The 15,487-nt window shown below is 38.8% G+C and overlaps 1 protein-coding gene across 1 annotated transcript in view; it reads left to right on the forward strand.

Moving 5' to 3' along the window:
• gpr149 (G protein-coupled receptor 149) overlaps nt 1-15,487 on the forward strand; it is a 30,890-nt gene that overhangs the window by 9,997 nt on the left and 5,406 nt on the right. Inside the window, exon 3 of the mRNA XM_015370232.1 lies at nt 784-1,283. Coding sequence (XP_015225718.1) covers nt 784-1,283 — 500 coding nt within the window. The remainder of the gene's footprint in view (nt 1-783; nt 1,284-15,487) is intronic.

Here is a 15,487-nt window from a genome sequence, read left to right on the forward strand (position 1 = left end):
AGAAAGAGAACTTTCCCAACACTGCATGTTGGACTCTGCTCCGCAGTGAGATGAAGCTACTCTGACTCGTCTATCCGGAAGCCAAACAAATGGAAGGGGAATATGAAGCTCACTAGACATAAAATGTTCTGCCTTGGCAATTTGTGCAATTTTGTGCTGAAAGCCCTAAAAAGAAAAGGCGACGAGGTAGACATGGCTGAGGAAACGTGGCTACTACGGTCTGTTAATTTTACAGACAGAACTGCAGTTCACTCATTGCATCCCCGCCATGCTGCTGTGTTTAAAGAAGAATCCTTGTTTGTGCATGCGCACTGAGCGATTTGCCCACGATGGTCGAGAGAAAATCAAACATGTTTGATTTTCTCCCGACCATAAGGATTCCTGATCAGGAGGTGGTTGTGAGAGGCTGATTGCCCCTCGTAACCCCCTGTACACTACACGACTCATTACGCACGATCAGGCTTAAAGTCTGCCCAATCAAAAGATTCTCGCACAACTGGAAAAACATATCAGTGCACGCCCAGCTTTAGGAGGAACCCAGGGCCTACTGCACCAGCATATTGTCTTACAAGGGGTCTGAGGATCTCATCTCATTACCCAATGGCTGTCATGCTACCTCTGGCGAGCACATGGAGGGCTGTACGGTTGTGTTGTATATGCTATCCCTTTATTTTAATTAGCAGTGTATATAGAAAAAACAAAGTCAGCTAAAAAAAAAAAATCTTTGGTTTTTTCTTTTGGGTCCAAAACCATGTTTATAATCTCTATTTGTCTTCCTCATAGGCATGAAAAGAAAATTACAGTTCAGCCTTTCATTGCAACAAGGCTATGGAGTGTATAAGCTGTCCCATGCCACCAAGTCTCTAAGCAGCCCTCCTGTAGAGAAACCATCTTATCACAGCCTTTTTAATTGTGACTTCCCAAATACTCACCTTTGTGCACTGGAACCTGGTGGACTCTCAAGACTGAATCCCAGTTTTGATTTCAGCACCCCACTCCCAGTGGACAGCTCCTCTCATGCCAGACTATTTTTAGAAGCCACGGCTAGTGTAGTTGGGGCAGTGGCCGATCATCCCGTACTCCCCCATGAGAACCACAAGGATGAGGAATTCCACTGTGTTCCCTCTCTGTCTTCTCATCTGCGGGAAAAGGATCACACTCTCAACGATTCATCATCAGTTTTCGATGGGCCTGAGAGGAGGCTCTCACATGAGGAGTGCAGGAAAATTGAGCTGACGGATTGGGAGTGGTGCAGAAGTAAATCAGAAAGAACACCCAGACAGGTACAGTGTTCTCCAGATATTTCTTTTTTTATCGTAATCTGTTGAACTAAATAAAGTCATTTATATCTATGTATTATGGTTGACATTAACTGACTTTTCCTCATGCTGACAATTGTTTTTCCAAAGTACAAAAACTACCGTAGCTTTAAGGTATAGTGAGATGAAAATTTACTTTGTAAAGGCTAAAACATTGACATAGTGCCATTAAAGGGTGTACTTAAATTACACATTTGGGGGGAAAAACATCAGTATTAAAGAAACATATCCATGCATAGATATGTATGTACATATATATGTATATATTAATAAATAAAAGAAGTAATCAAGCATGATGGAGCTCCTGAACTATACTCTGAACTCTGTTCAAATCCACCCCCCATCCCCCTCAAACTTGAGCAACCATCTAAAAGCAGAACTCAGCAGGACCAGAAGAGCCTCAGTGGGATAAGCCATTACAAGCAATTCTGGATGTGGATTTCTGTTTGCACTTTCTCTGCCATTTTTACCTTTTAGCTTATTCTTTGCCTCCTCCCTCTTCTACTCCTGCTTAAACAATATTTTTGTCAAGGGGTGTGCTGGATACTTCCAGAGCAACAGTAAAATGTGATACATGTTGTTGTGATATTTTACCTGTAGATTATGAATGCATATATGATTAAATAGAACTGCCGTTGTGGTTAATGGATAAATCATTCAAAATCGACTGTAAAACCAATTTAATGTTCTTGGTTGAATAAATATAACTATAACCTGTTACTCACCAGGATTTTGGGCCTCTCACACTCTGTCTGGCTTGTGGACTGGCTGTTAAAATCCAGTTATCCAGGGGGCTTTGGTGCAGAGTCAACAATGCAGAATCTAGATGGTGTGCCCCTACCATGCGGTCTGGAGTCAGGGAGTAACAGGCTGGAATCTACTGGGTGGTGATTACCAAATAGCGGACCTTATCACTTGACTAAAGGGAAAGGGTTAGACTACAATGGGGCGTATCTTAATTTATGAAGTCACAAAATGGCTGCTCCTATTCTACGGGAGAGGAGGGGTTACTGATCTCCGAACAATAGACCATAAAACTCAGGAAAGTTACCGCCCCTGGAATGTGATTACCCATGGTTTTATGGGGTCTACAATCCTCAGTTACTCTAATACCCTAACCTCAGGACAGAATGGGAAACCAAGAAAATTAGATAAAAGAAAACACATAAACTCATTCACATTCATCTACACCATGAAATCAGAGCTCTTTATAAACTCTTTTCAGATGAAACATCAGCATAAAGAGTGCCAAAGTTAAAATAAACTCTTTGTAAAACCTTACTTGACTAGCTCGCCCAAGCTCAGCACCTTATTCAAAGCATCAGACGGAATAATGGAAAGGTTTTACTTTGAGATGATTTGTATGTCCGTTTCTGAGGAGGAGTGAAGGCAGCGTCGGATGTCGGCACAACACAACTCCGTCTCCCAACCCGGTTTGGGAGACGGAGTTGATTTGACCGTAAAGAAGCTGCAACACTGGTTCCCTTTAGGGGGAATTCTGCATTCAACAGCACAGGCGGAGGCTCCGTCTTCTCACCCAAGCTTAGCGGGTCGGCACGGTGATACACTTCAGTTAGTGGCTTTTGGTCACCTAGCCAAAGCTATGGTCTGCTAGCTTCCAGGCAAATTTCACATGGAATTTGTCTCTCCTTGAACCCCAGTCTCCCTCGGCAGATGGCTGGTTCTGCTGGAGGTTTCTTCTTGTTAAAAGGGAGTTTTTCCTCTCCACTGTCACTACAAGCAAGCTTAGTGTGAGGGATTGCATTCGAGTCAATGAGTCGATGCAAACAACTGGTTTTCCTTAGATAGAAAACTTTGACTGTATGATCTGGTGAATTGTAAAGTGCCTTGAGATGAAATGTATTGTGAATTGGCATTATATAAATAAACTGCCTCTTGCCCTTAAAGCTGAATGACGTGGGGGTTGGTCCTGCTGCATCACAGCTTCCTTCTGTTGGTTTGTCTCTGAGTCTGGACCGAATGGCAGGAATTAGTTGTTACAGTCCTGCAGTTCTTATTGAGATGTGACTTTTTTTTTGTTCCTTTTTTGAATACGTAATATATTGATTACTATTAGGATGGAAGAAACATTTCATCCAGTATAACAAAAAGTGTTTCCGAACATGAGTGCCAACTATAGTTTTAAACACAAGAGTTAACTAAGCTAAAAGCTGTTATTGGACAAAAAAACAGATATGATACTTACTTGACCAGACATATTTTGTTTTAATCTAGAGAGTTGAATTTGCTTTTATCTTTACAAGTAACTAAATCTGCTGGCTAAATATGGCCTGCTACCAGATTACAAAACACTAAGAGGAAACTTTTTAATTATGTGACAGTGCAATGTTGTCCAGTTCCTCTCAGGTGTCCTAAATGTGGAAGTTAGCGATCTAGCACCCCTAGTTGCTTAACAGGATCTATATAATGTTCTTTAAGCCTCCTAAAGTCAACTAAAGGTATATGTTGCAGAGTATGTGCTCTAAGAGCCATTTTGTCTTAATTTGGAGTAGAATTGATTGTGCTCTGCCTCAAATTACAAGTAGTGATCTTGGAAAGAAGAAGCGTTGTTTACTGGGCAGGTGTGGCATAATTAGGGTAGGTGCTTCCTGGAGGAGGTGGGTAATCACTGTGTCATGTAGAATGATGATTGCCATTCCATTTTGCCAGGACAGGAAGGGGCTGTTACTCAGAAAGCAGAATTCATGAGGATTATTTAAACTTGCTTGAATCAAGCAAAATACCACTTTGGACATGATTTTGATGAACGAATGTTATTGTAACTGGAATGCTGGAATGTTGGAATGTTATTGTAACTTTTCAAGTTAAAGGCCCTATAAGAAATACACACAAAAGAAACCCTCTGAACAATGTGACACGTTTGTACTCAATAATTAGTAAACACTGCAAGCACAGTCAAGGAAATCTAAACATTTTGCATAAAATATTTTATAAGAAGCATAGGCAGGATTTGTGGAAGAATACACGTGTGTCTAGTTTTGTATTGCCAGTGGGTAATGAAAAATTAAAAACCAAAACCTACAAGCACACCCAATGATCTACATTACCTTGAATAAGCTGTGGGCTACATGATACTCTGTAATTTTGGGGCCAAATTTTTGTTCTATGGGTGTTTTGATTAAAGAAGTCACATTTGTTTCAGTAGACAAAGAAGAAGAAGTGGCTGTTGCTGGTGGTCTAGTAGTACTTTAACATACTAAGCATATATCACATGATATCACAGTTCAGCATGGATTTTTATGTTTGAGAACAAAGTTTACTTTAAAGAGTTTGGTAGCTGTTCGAACTTATTTCTTTTTCTTCTTTTTTTTTAAGACTTTAACTACTAGTAAACAGAATCCAAGAAATTATTCTTTATTTTTCTTTTTTTTCGTTTTTCTTTTAAATAAGTAAATCTCACGTATTAATGGACAAGTTTTAAAAAGTACTGTACGGTACAGCACAAATTAAATCTAAACATTATAAAATAAGATAAATTAGTGAGTATTGCATATAAACCAAACACAGCATATTTGCATGAAATAATTACAATAATCTAGGTTAATTTATGTTAATGAGAATCAGTTGTTGGGTGCAGTCAACAAAGGAAGTGCAGATTCAACTAAATATCGAAATTAAACCAAAGAGAGACAGCCAGCTTAAAGGGATACTTGGCAAGTTTACTAATGGACAGGAGCGAAAAGTTAGGAAAAAGTATAGCAGGGGCTTGGAGGCAGTGGTCAAAGGCAGTATGTAGAACAGAATACACTTCAGCAGATCTTCACTTTGTCACATAAACACAATGCAAAATCTTACATTGAAAAACTCTATGTTTGGTACACAGTGAAGAATTGTTTTCCCAAAGTAGCATGTTGTCCCACAGCTTTGTTTAGCCATTTTATGTTTATTAAAACAATTTAGGTGATAACTTGCAGACACAATGGCTTTTAAAGGGCTATGGCTATTCTAAATCAAGCAAAGCACTTTCCAGGTTGTTGCTGTATCCCCTAATTGATTTTTAACAAACGTCAAACAGGGACCTCTTAGGGCTTTTTTCTATATTGGCCCTATTTAATTGGTTAAGTAAGTAAAACCTTTTTTTTATGTAGCACCTTATAAATTGTTAATCAAACGCATTTTTAAAGGTTAAAAGTTAGCCTAGTGTTCCTGTTGGAAAACTTCATGAGTAATTGTTAAAGGTTTCTCCTGGGCTGTGTATTTCTGTATCAACACCAGAGATACTATGGACTGTCAGTGCAGGTGGAATGATTTGTCTAGACAGTTTGCCATTATCAAAGTTGCTTTTACAGGCGATGGGTTGAACAGGCCTCTGATTGCACTGTTACAATTAGGTTAAGATGCATACATTAAAGTTTATAGATGAATTAAAAACATGTGAAACATTTTTTGGATGTTAATTATTTTGCAAGGCAGTATAAGTCTTGTTGGAGAAGGAAATAAAACAGTCTTTCAGATAAATGCCTCAATGACCCTGTCTGTGGTAGATTATGTTTCTTTGGGCTCTTTTTTCTAAATCAGCGATTACGCCTTTTTATATTTTAATGACTCACTGGCTGCCATTCCTGCAATTTAGATGTGTCCTCTTGAGTGGGCTTGATTCCTCCTTTGTTTATCTTGTTTTCTCTCCTTCTCTCATCTTCTGTTCTTCCCCACTGTGGTTTCCTTCATAATGCTTCATCTTTAGCAAGAAGCAGTGGATTCTAACTAATGGAGCAATTGATCGAAATGCTATCAAATGCACACCTGCCTTTCAAAGACTGAATTCAATTTACTGCTGCTCTGAGACTCTAAAATTGCAATGCTAAGTTAGGATTATTTTTAATCAATCATAACCACTTAAATGTAAATGCTTTCAGACTGTTGAAAAAAGTGGAAAAGAACATTCACAAAAAAAACATATTGTTTGCATTATGTGTTACAGTAACTTAAATGCCGTTGAGCTGTGTTGAATGAATTACACTATTATTAAAAAACAATTTGTTTTATTAAACAAAAGGCATAACGATTAATTAAAAACAGACTTATGTTTTCTTTTTTTCTGTTAATTATCATTTTTTTCACTTACAGCTTAGTAAAATTTAACATAAAAAATAGAATAAATCATTAAACAAACCAGAAATATTACCTCAATGAAAACTACTTTCAATATCTGCTAAAACGGTAAAAATTTTTTTTCCAAATGTACTTAAGATATGAAAACTAGCTTTTATTGAACACATATTCTGAATAGTTGGATACAACTTATGTCTTTTCACTATTGAATGCGTAATGTGTCTTTTTCTGCCTTAAAACAATAGTTGAGTGTTTTATGACATTAATCAAAACCTAACCTTTTCCACTAATTAGAAAACCACAGAACCATCAAAGTAAACAGTTAAACTTCATTCAGCTCTTCCTCCTCTGATAAATTTGAAATGCTTTTCTTTATTGATGGCATGCTTGGCTCACATAACTAGAAAAGCTTAATTCTCTCCCTGTTAGCTTGTGAGACTCAATAAATTGTTAAACATGGGCAGAATGGTAAAAGCATGATGATTAATGCACCTTGGCATTGGCGGTAACAAAAACAGATGGGAGATCAGCTTCAAACTGTTCCTGAAATAGCAGAGCAGCCACAGGCACAACCCTTTGAAATTGACTCGTTACTTGCAGAAAAATAACACTATTAGTCAGTTTTGTGGATGATTCTGAAACTAAAACAGATGTGAAAATACACATGTATGCATGTGTACGATAAATGCTCATGCTGTATCACTGCGTTTTGTTTTTCCCTTTATTACAAGTAAAAAAGGTTATGCTTAGAAAATCACAGAGTGTTGAAATCCATGCATGGCCTTTGTGTGTGTGTGTGTGTGTGTGTGTGTGTGTGTGTGTGTGTGTGTGTGTGTGTGTGTGTGTGTGTGTGTGTCCTTCGTCTGAGATCTTTCATGGTAATGTATTATATTGTATTGTTTGGAAATATAAATGCAGAACTCACATGTTTAATGACACTACATTCACAAAATACTAAAAAATAATTTTGAGACATTCATCCTAATTCTTAGCGACAACATCCAGAATAAAAAGACAACAAATTAGGTCACAGCTCCATGTTATTCTTGCTGTTTTCCTTCCTTTTAGTAGGCTAGATGTCATTAACCAGCAGCATTTCTCCTCACTGTCAAAGCCTCTGGCCTTCAGTACCCAAAGGGGGTGTTACGATTAGAGCTTAAAGACGTCTTTACCCTCTCAGTGACTTTATGCTCTGTTACTGATGGTGGGGCTTCAGGTGCATTTACAAACTATTTCGAATGTCCATTTAAATACTGGGTTCCGAAAATCCTTTTCTCTCTATAAAGAAATTATGCAAACCTGGAAAAATCTCTAATAATGTTGGAATATAACAAAAGTATTTCTCTAGAAAACATGTTGAATTAATGCTACTTGAGTAAGAAAAGTGTTTTTCTTAGTAGAAAGGACATATATTACTGTTTTTGGAGTAAGATGGGCCACCGTTTTAGTCAGACAAAAAGAATGACCTAATAAATTTATTATAAGTGTGTGGCATGATGTGCAAAATTTTGAAACCATGCTTAAAGGGAGTTCAGACTGCCCTAAAACCATGCTCCTTATTGACTGATCCGACTTTCTCGAGTTACATAGGCAAGTTTCTGGTTAGAGCAGCCTGTACAAAGTAGATATGCGAAATAATTAAAAACTATTTAATAAATATTAACTTAACCCAATAGCTGGGTCAAAAGTGTGTGTTGTGTGGATCTGTGGATCTTCAGTAATCAGTTTAAAAGCTGAAAAACCTATGTGAGAGCAAATAGCCCTCCGGGGAGCCTGTTCATGGGAATCGTATGAAAGACAAGGTCTTATTAATGAAAATTTCTTGTGACCTGTGAGTTAGAAAATCCAGGATCCACAGCGAGAGTTGATCACTCAGGTGGAAGGAGGAGGAAAGTTTGTGGGCTAGGATGTTGAAGTCAGCTAACAGAACTCTTGCTGAGGCATTAGGGCAGTCCAACAGTTCATAAAAGGGTGTCTAGGGTGTACATTCTGGCATCATCAACACCTCTTCTTGTGCGATATGTTCACTGGAGATACATCAGTGAATTTGTTAGTCCTAAGATGTGATGTTTAATATTTCTCTTTATTGACTTCATCACAAGGGAGGTGAGAGCCACAAGTGAAAGGTCATTAAAACCTGGTGTTCTTGTTAGGGAGGGAAATATCTGTAGAGTGCTTCCACAGCTGGGGGACTGTTCTGGAGTTAAAGGACCACTAGAAAAAGCTTTTAAAAACACCCCCCAGCTGTTTGGCACAGTACCTTAGAAATTGGTTCTTGATGTTTCATAGGCCAGGAGAGCCGGTCTTTTTGGTTCTTCTGATGGCCCTTACCAGGTCATCTGTGGTGAAGGTGGAGGCAGAGACACTGGGCTGTATTTATGACTTTGATATCTTTGGCATTGTCCTTCTCAAATCTGCTGTAAAAGGAGTTGAGATTGTTAGGAAGAGATATATGGCTGCTGTTGTCTACTTTAATGATTTCACGGCGAATGGTGATGTTGTTAATAGCAGCCTTATTTTTAAGGACTTACCGAGCTGAACGAGGTTCCCTTGTTAGAATGTTTGCTCCACCTCAGCTTGGCAGCTTTAATGGCATGTTTGAATTCTCCTCATTTTCCTCCAGATCAGAGCTGGTAAAAAAAAAAAAAAAAAAAAAAAAAAAAAAAAAAAAATATATATATATATATATATATATATATATATATATATATACTTTTTTCTTGCTACTGATTTCTTTGAGTTCTTTGCTAATCCAGGGTTTTTTTCTGGGAAGATTGTCCGTTTTGGAGGGGATGATCTGTGTCAACCTGTTCATTTATGCTGCTGGTTGGGTCTAAAAGATTACACCAGACTGTAGTCTGAAAGCATGCTTGGAGTGTTGATATGCTGTTTTTGGTCAACAGCTTCACCTTATGGACTTTTTTTGCACTCTTTATAATAGGGATGTATACCAAAGTGTAACAGATTTGTATCATTCTAAACCCAAACCATAGCATTGGCCTAGCATGCAAAGGCGTGTGGCACAGGTAATATACTCGTGAAAGCCTCATTCCCAGGGGAACAGTTATATAATCACCTAGAATAAATGTGGGTGCATTAGATTTAGGGTGGATATACACCAAAATGGTACATAAAAGAGGCAGAGAGACAGTCAACAGTTCATTGTCCATTTTGCACAACACCGCTCTTACTGTCACAATAGAGCACCAGCTAGTGTTTACATAAAGACAAACATTGCCGCCATGTTGTTTCTGGATTAACTTTCTATCTCGATCTAGTCTGATTCAACACATAATCTCTGTCATCTTTGATTAACCATGTTTCTGTAAAAGCCAGAATTGAGGCAGTCCTGTATTCCTGTAGGTGGTTGACATTAGTCTGTATCTTGTCCATTTTAGTGCAGAGGGAGCAGGAAATAACAGAGGGTAGCAGTCTTTGTTTATATGTCTCATTCAAGTCTACCGTTTCATTCTTCCACTTCTGTTTAACTTGTGCCTATGAGTAGAGACACCATGAATTCCTGAGGTTTGCCAAAGGATTTCCTCTAGAAACGTAGTGATATCTTGAGCAAATGTAGCATGCCGTAGCTATAGATTTAGCAGTGTATCTCTGGAATAGGTGTTAGGTTGCAGGACAGGGAACTGGTCCTAGCTGAAGGCATTACAATACATTACAGGAGAAAATGCAGCAATAGTAACGGCACCACAAGTCAGTTGATATCCATGCGGAAGGATAACTGAGAGACGGCCAATCAGAGTCCAAATTCACAGCTTTGGCTCGTTGTAGGCGCCAGCTGAGTAGCTAATAGCGAGTGGCTAGTAGTTAATAATGAATGCTAATCGGAACAGGAGAGAAACAGGGACAAAGGGGTAAAAAAGAGAGCATAACATCAGCTAACCGTAACATCAGCTCATTTGCCCATGTGCAAGCAGATATTCATCAAGGTTGCCATAAACTGTCATGATCTGGCCCGATTGCTCTACCTTGATTGGTTATTTCTTTCACCAGCTGTCAGCCCATCAGCTTGATCCCACCCCCTTCATGGGTGATGGACTGAACTGTTAAACCAGAGTGTCTGAGACTGGGCGGTGCCCCACCCCCCCTCCTGCAGCATCCGCGAGCCACAGATCCTAGCAGCTCCACTTTAGTTTTGTTGGGTTTTATTTAATAAACACTTTGAACTTTCCTACTGACTGTCTGCCCTTGAATACTGGGGCCAACTGTCCCCAGTTTTATGACATATATAATGTAATTATTGTACTAAAAGTACTTATCCTTAAATCACTAAAGAATGCAAATACACATCTTTAAAAATTATTTGTAACTTCTCTGAGACAATTAGATGCTCTTTTAATTTTCTCCATTAAAATGTTTGTCTGACGTCATCATTGGACATGCTCAAAGTAGTCTGGAAAAATATAATTAAACCATGTTTATCTGCATTTTAGTTGTTTCTTTTTCTAGGTTACGCACTATAAACCATAAGGTTGACATGAAAAGAAAAAATATATAAAAAAAAATGATTAACTTCTAAAATATTAGTTTGGTAGGCTTACTGTTTTTAGGGAGGGAAGAACTTAATCTAGGTCTATTTTAGAAAGTAAAATCGAGGGCTATCCAGATGTATGTCTGGTTGTGCATGCGCAAATGAGCTGATAGTACGGATTGTGCTAACAGTAGTGACACACCCCCTTCCATTATTCAGGGTTACATCACTACATAATGGGATAGCAACCACAATAGAAAAGTACATAACATAAATATAAAGACACTCTATGAGATTAACCACACAAGCAGTGGCCTAGTGCTATTAGTTACTTAGCATATGAAGAGAATGATCAGTTTTGCCACTTTTCCATTATTTAATGTAATGGGTGTATTGACTTAGCCTAAATGATGACATCTAATGGTACATTGTAGTTCTGAGCTAAATTTTTACATTTTTTCCATTGTATGTTATCGTCACATTGATAAAAGGGGAAATAGTTTCAGAATTTTGACACCATATTTCTTAGTCCTGCTGAGATTGTCCAGTTATTCCAATGGCAAGATTTTTGTTTTGGCCATTACAATAATGCTGGCAAATACTGCTATAAGGATAAAAGTTTTTACATCTTACATTGGCATTCAAAATGTAAGTTCACAGCACTTTTATGTTTGCTCAAAACAATGTTCAGCCCCAAAAAGTCACTGCTGTTTGAATGTTAAACAGACAGATATTGTGATGGTGACATTTTCACATTTTATTTTTGTGTTTCTCTTAAAATATGAGGGAGAAAAAGGGTTTATGCTTCACTGCCTATAAAGTATTTTCTAGGACTCCTTCTAAACCATGCTCTACACAATCACAATAAAATGCAAAGAGGGTCTATGGCCGCTGCATGCTGATCAATGTAGAGCAAATTCTGCAGAATCAATAACTCAGTACAAGCAGCTGGCTTATAGATAGAAAGCTTTGGACCAATATGCACAGATTTTTGGTTGAAATGTCTCTAAAGTGCCTTAAAATAATGTGTTGTGAATTGAAACTTTATAAATAAACCGAGTTGAACTTGCATTGAAAATTGCATGTCTGTGTTATATGTCTTTCCCTTTCCACATGGGTTGCTTCTGGCTATCATGTGAGCACTGTGCAAACAGTAGAATGACAACATATCTGCTTCTGTTGAAAATCATAGCCACAATCGGATAACCACTTCCTGTCCTTTTTAATAATTCACAGGTTTAATGAGACCTGTTGCCATATCTCTTCTGATGCACTACATTATTTCATCTCCTCTCCCTCCCATCAGCATCATGCATTGTTCTAAACAAATGGTCTCAGAATAGACTCATTTTATTACCAAGGGATATATCTCTGATAAAGAAAGCTAATAGGGATGAATATTATAAAACATAAACAACCTGCAATCATAAACACAATAGTTAACTATTTCATTAAAAAAAACTGGCAGCTAAATAGTTAAGCGCTCGATGTCTACGCTTTTTTTATTTGAAAGAATAGTATCTAGATTTATGTGTCATTGTTGCGGAATCACTTTGTTTCCAGGGGTTTAAAGTGTTTGGACTTAGATTTTATTTTGTCATTTTGTGTACACAAGTGTAAACAAAAAGAAATTTTGTTAAGAACAGCTCTCTAGACTATTTCATTTTTAAAAGTGCAGCCTTGATAAGGTAAGAAGCAGTGATAAAAAACGTTGTGATGAAAAATAGTAATGTAAACATATGACTGTATAGTTACAGTTCTAAGGTTCTGTTTATTTTTTTTATTTATTTTTGTTTTTTTGTAACCCATTTTACATAACATTCAGCAGTCTAATGGCAGTGGGGAAGAAACTGTTCTGGACCTGCATTGGATGCTTCAAAGTTTCATCCCAGAGGGCATCAGGGAGAACAGTCCATGTTGGGGGTGTGAGGGAACATTTATAATGTTAAGGGCTCGGGACACACATGGCTGGGATGAAATGTCTTTAATGGAGGGAAGAGGAGCCCCGGTGATCTTCTCTGCTCTTCTTACCACTCTTCTCACCTTCTTCCAGTCTGAGGCGCTGCAGCCTCCACACCACACCGTGAGACAGCTGGTCAGAACGCTCCCTATGGTGCTTCTGTAGAAGGTGGTGAGGATGGGTGGGGGCAGGTGGGCTCTCATCCTTGAAAAGAAGTACATGAGCTTTGGTGCCCTTTTGATCAGTGAGGTGGTGTTTATATTCCAGTTAAGGGTGTCTGTGATGTGCACCCGAAGGAATTTGGTTCTTTTGACCTCCTCTACAGCTGAGCTGTTAATGACCAGTGGAGCGTGGTTAGGTCAGTTCTTCCTAAAGTCCATGATGATCTGGTTCGTCTTCTCCACCTTCAGGATCAGGCTTTTATCTTTGCACCAGTCCACCAGCTGCACCACCTCCTCTCTGTAGTCCTGGTCATTGTCGTCTCTCATGAGGCCCACCACTGTGGTGTCGTCTGCAAACTTCACTATGTGATTGGTGGTGAATCTAGGAACGCAGTCATGTGTCATCAGGGTGAACAGCAGGGGGCTCAGGATGCAGCCCTGAGGGGAGCCTGTGCTTAGGATGATGACATCAGAGGTGTTCTGTCCGACCCGGTCTGACTGAGGTCTGTTGGTGAGGAAGTTTAGCAGCCGATTGCGGAGGGGTGTATTGAAGCCCAGCTGTTCCAGTTTGCCCATCAGATGGTGTGGGATGATGGTGTTGAAAGCTGAACTGAAATCCAGGAACAGCATCCACATGTAGGTATTCTTTTCCAGGTTTTCCAGGCTCAGGTGGAGAGCAGCAGAGATGGCTTCCTCAGTGGTGCAATTCTGTCGGTAGGAGAACTGGAATGGGTCGAATGTTGGCGGCAGACTGGAGACTATGTGTTCTTTAACCAGCCTTTCGAAGCACCACATCACTTTTGGAGTCAGTGTGACAGGCCTGTAGTTAGTAGTTGAGTGAGGTGTCCTGAGGCTTCTTTGGAAGAGTTCGTGATCCATTTTTGTCTTCCAACGAGCGGACGTTGAAGAGCAGGATTGATGGAAGCGGAGGTCTGTGGGGATTTCTCTTTAGCTTCGCTGTTAGCCCCCCTCTGCATCCTCGCTTTCTCTGTCTTGTGCATCTCTTCCTCTGGCCGTTATTTTCCACAGTTATTTTGCTTATATCCGTCCGTAGCACTCTGTGCGGTTTTGATGTCTAGTTTGTATCATTTTAAGCGGCATATTTCATGAAATTTTCGAGAGGAGCTCTTCTTGGCCGCTGCCTTGGCGCGCCGCCATGGTAACAATATGGTTAACAATGGTTTGCCTTATGGAGTAAGAACACATTTATCTCTATTTACTAGAAGCTATGTGCACAATCCAATTTCACTCACCCTAAATAGCAGGAATGAAGTGTAGAAGCAAACTTGTTGCTGATGTAAAGTTTTAGCATTTACTGTCAACAATGTTATAAGGAACAATGGCAATAGGTCCTTTGATTTGATGTCGAAAACAAGTTATTTGAAGTCACAGTTATACTTTACTTTTTTTGTCAGTTCACTGCATTTCATATTTATTCCTGCACCTTAAGTGCATTTCAAAAAGTAAAGTGGAACTTCTCCCTCAAAATTTATTCAGAGCCTATTTTAGCAAGTGGTCATAGCTATATGAGACTTATTTTTTTTTACCTACTTCTTGATTCGTGCATTGCTTCCACTAAAACAGTGGGATCATTTCACAAAGGCATCTGTGGATACTAAAGGTCCCAACCTGATTTTTTAGGCTCTTATTCTGATACAGTTCGCACAGCAGATCTTCTTGCTCCTAAAAGAGACCCAGCTTTCAAGTAGTGTCTCTCTATGCTAAAGGACAATTTCCATTGTTTTATTTTTAAAAATCAAGTAGTTTTACAACCTTATAGACCCAAGTTTAAAAAAAAAAATTTTTAGTAGAGATACAAGTTTGTCCTCTGAAAGTTGATAAATGGCTCAGAAGGTAGAATTCATCCTCTCTTGTAAAAGGTATACTTTTTTCTTGCAAATACAGGTCCTTCTCAAAATATTAGCATATTGTGATAAACTTAATTATTTTCCATAATGTAATGATACAACTTAAACATTCATATATTTTAGATCCATTGCACACTAACTGAAATATTTCAGGTGTTTTATTGTTTTAATACGGATGATTTTGGTATACAGCTCTTGAAACCCAAATTTCCTATCTCACAAAATTAGCATATTTCATCCGACCAATAAAAGAAAAGTGTTCTTAATACAAAAAAAGTCTACCTTCAAATCAATATGTACAGTCATGCTCTCAATACTTGGTCGGGAATCCTTTTGCAGAAATGACTGCTTAAATGCGGCGTGGCATGGAGGCAATCAGCCTCTGAGGTGTTATGGAGGCCCAGGATGCTTCAATAGCGGCCTTTAGCTCATCCAGAGTGTTGGATCTTGCGTCTCAACTTTCTCTTCACAATATCCCACAGATTCTCTATGGGGTTCAGGTCAGAAGAGTTGGCAGGCCAATTGAGCAAAGTGATACCATGGTCAGTGAACCATTTACAGTGGTTTTGGCACTGTGAGCAGGTGCCAGGTCATGCTGAAAAATGAAATCTTCATCTCCA

Source organism: Cyprinodon variegatus, unplaced genomic scaffold (genome assembly GCF_000732505.1).
Source record: "Cyprinodon variegatus isolate N-32 unplaced genomic scaffold, C_variegatus-1.0 Scaffold44, whole genome shotgun sequence".
In the NCBI taxonomy this organism is placed as follows: Eukaryota; Metazoa; Chordata; class Actinopteri; order Cyprinodontiformes; family Cyprinodontidae; genus Cyprinodon; species Cyprinodon variegatus.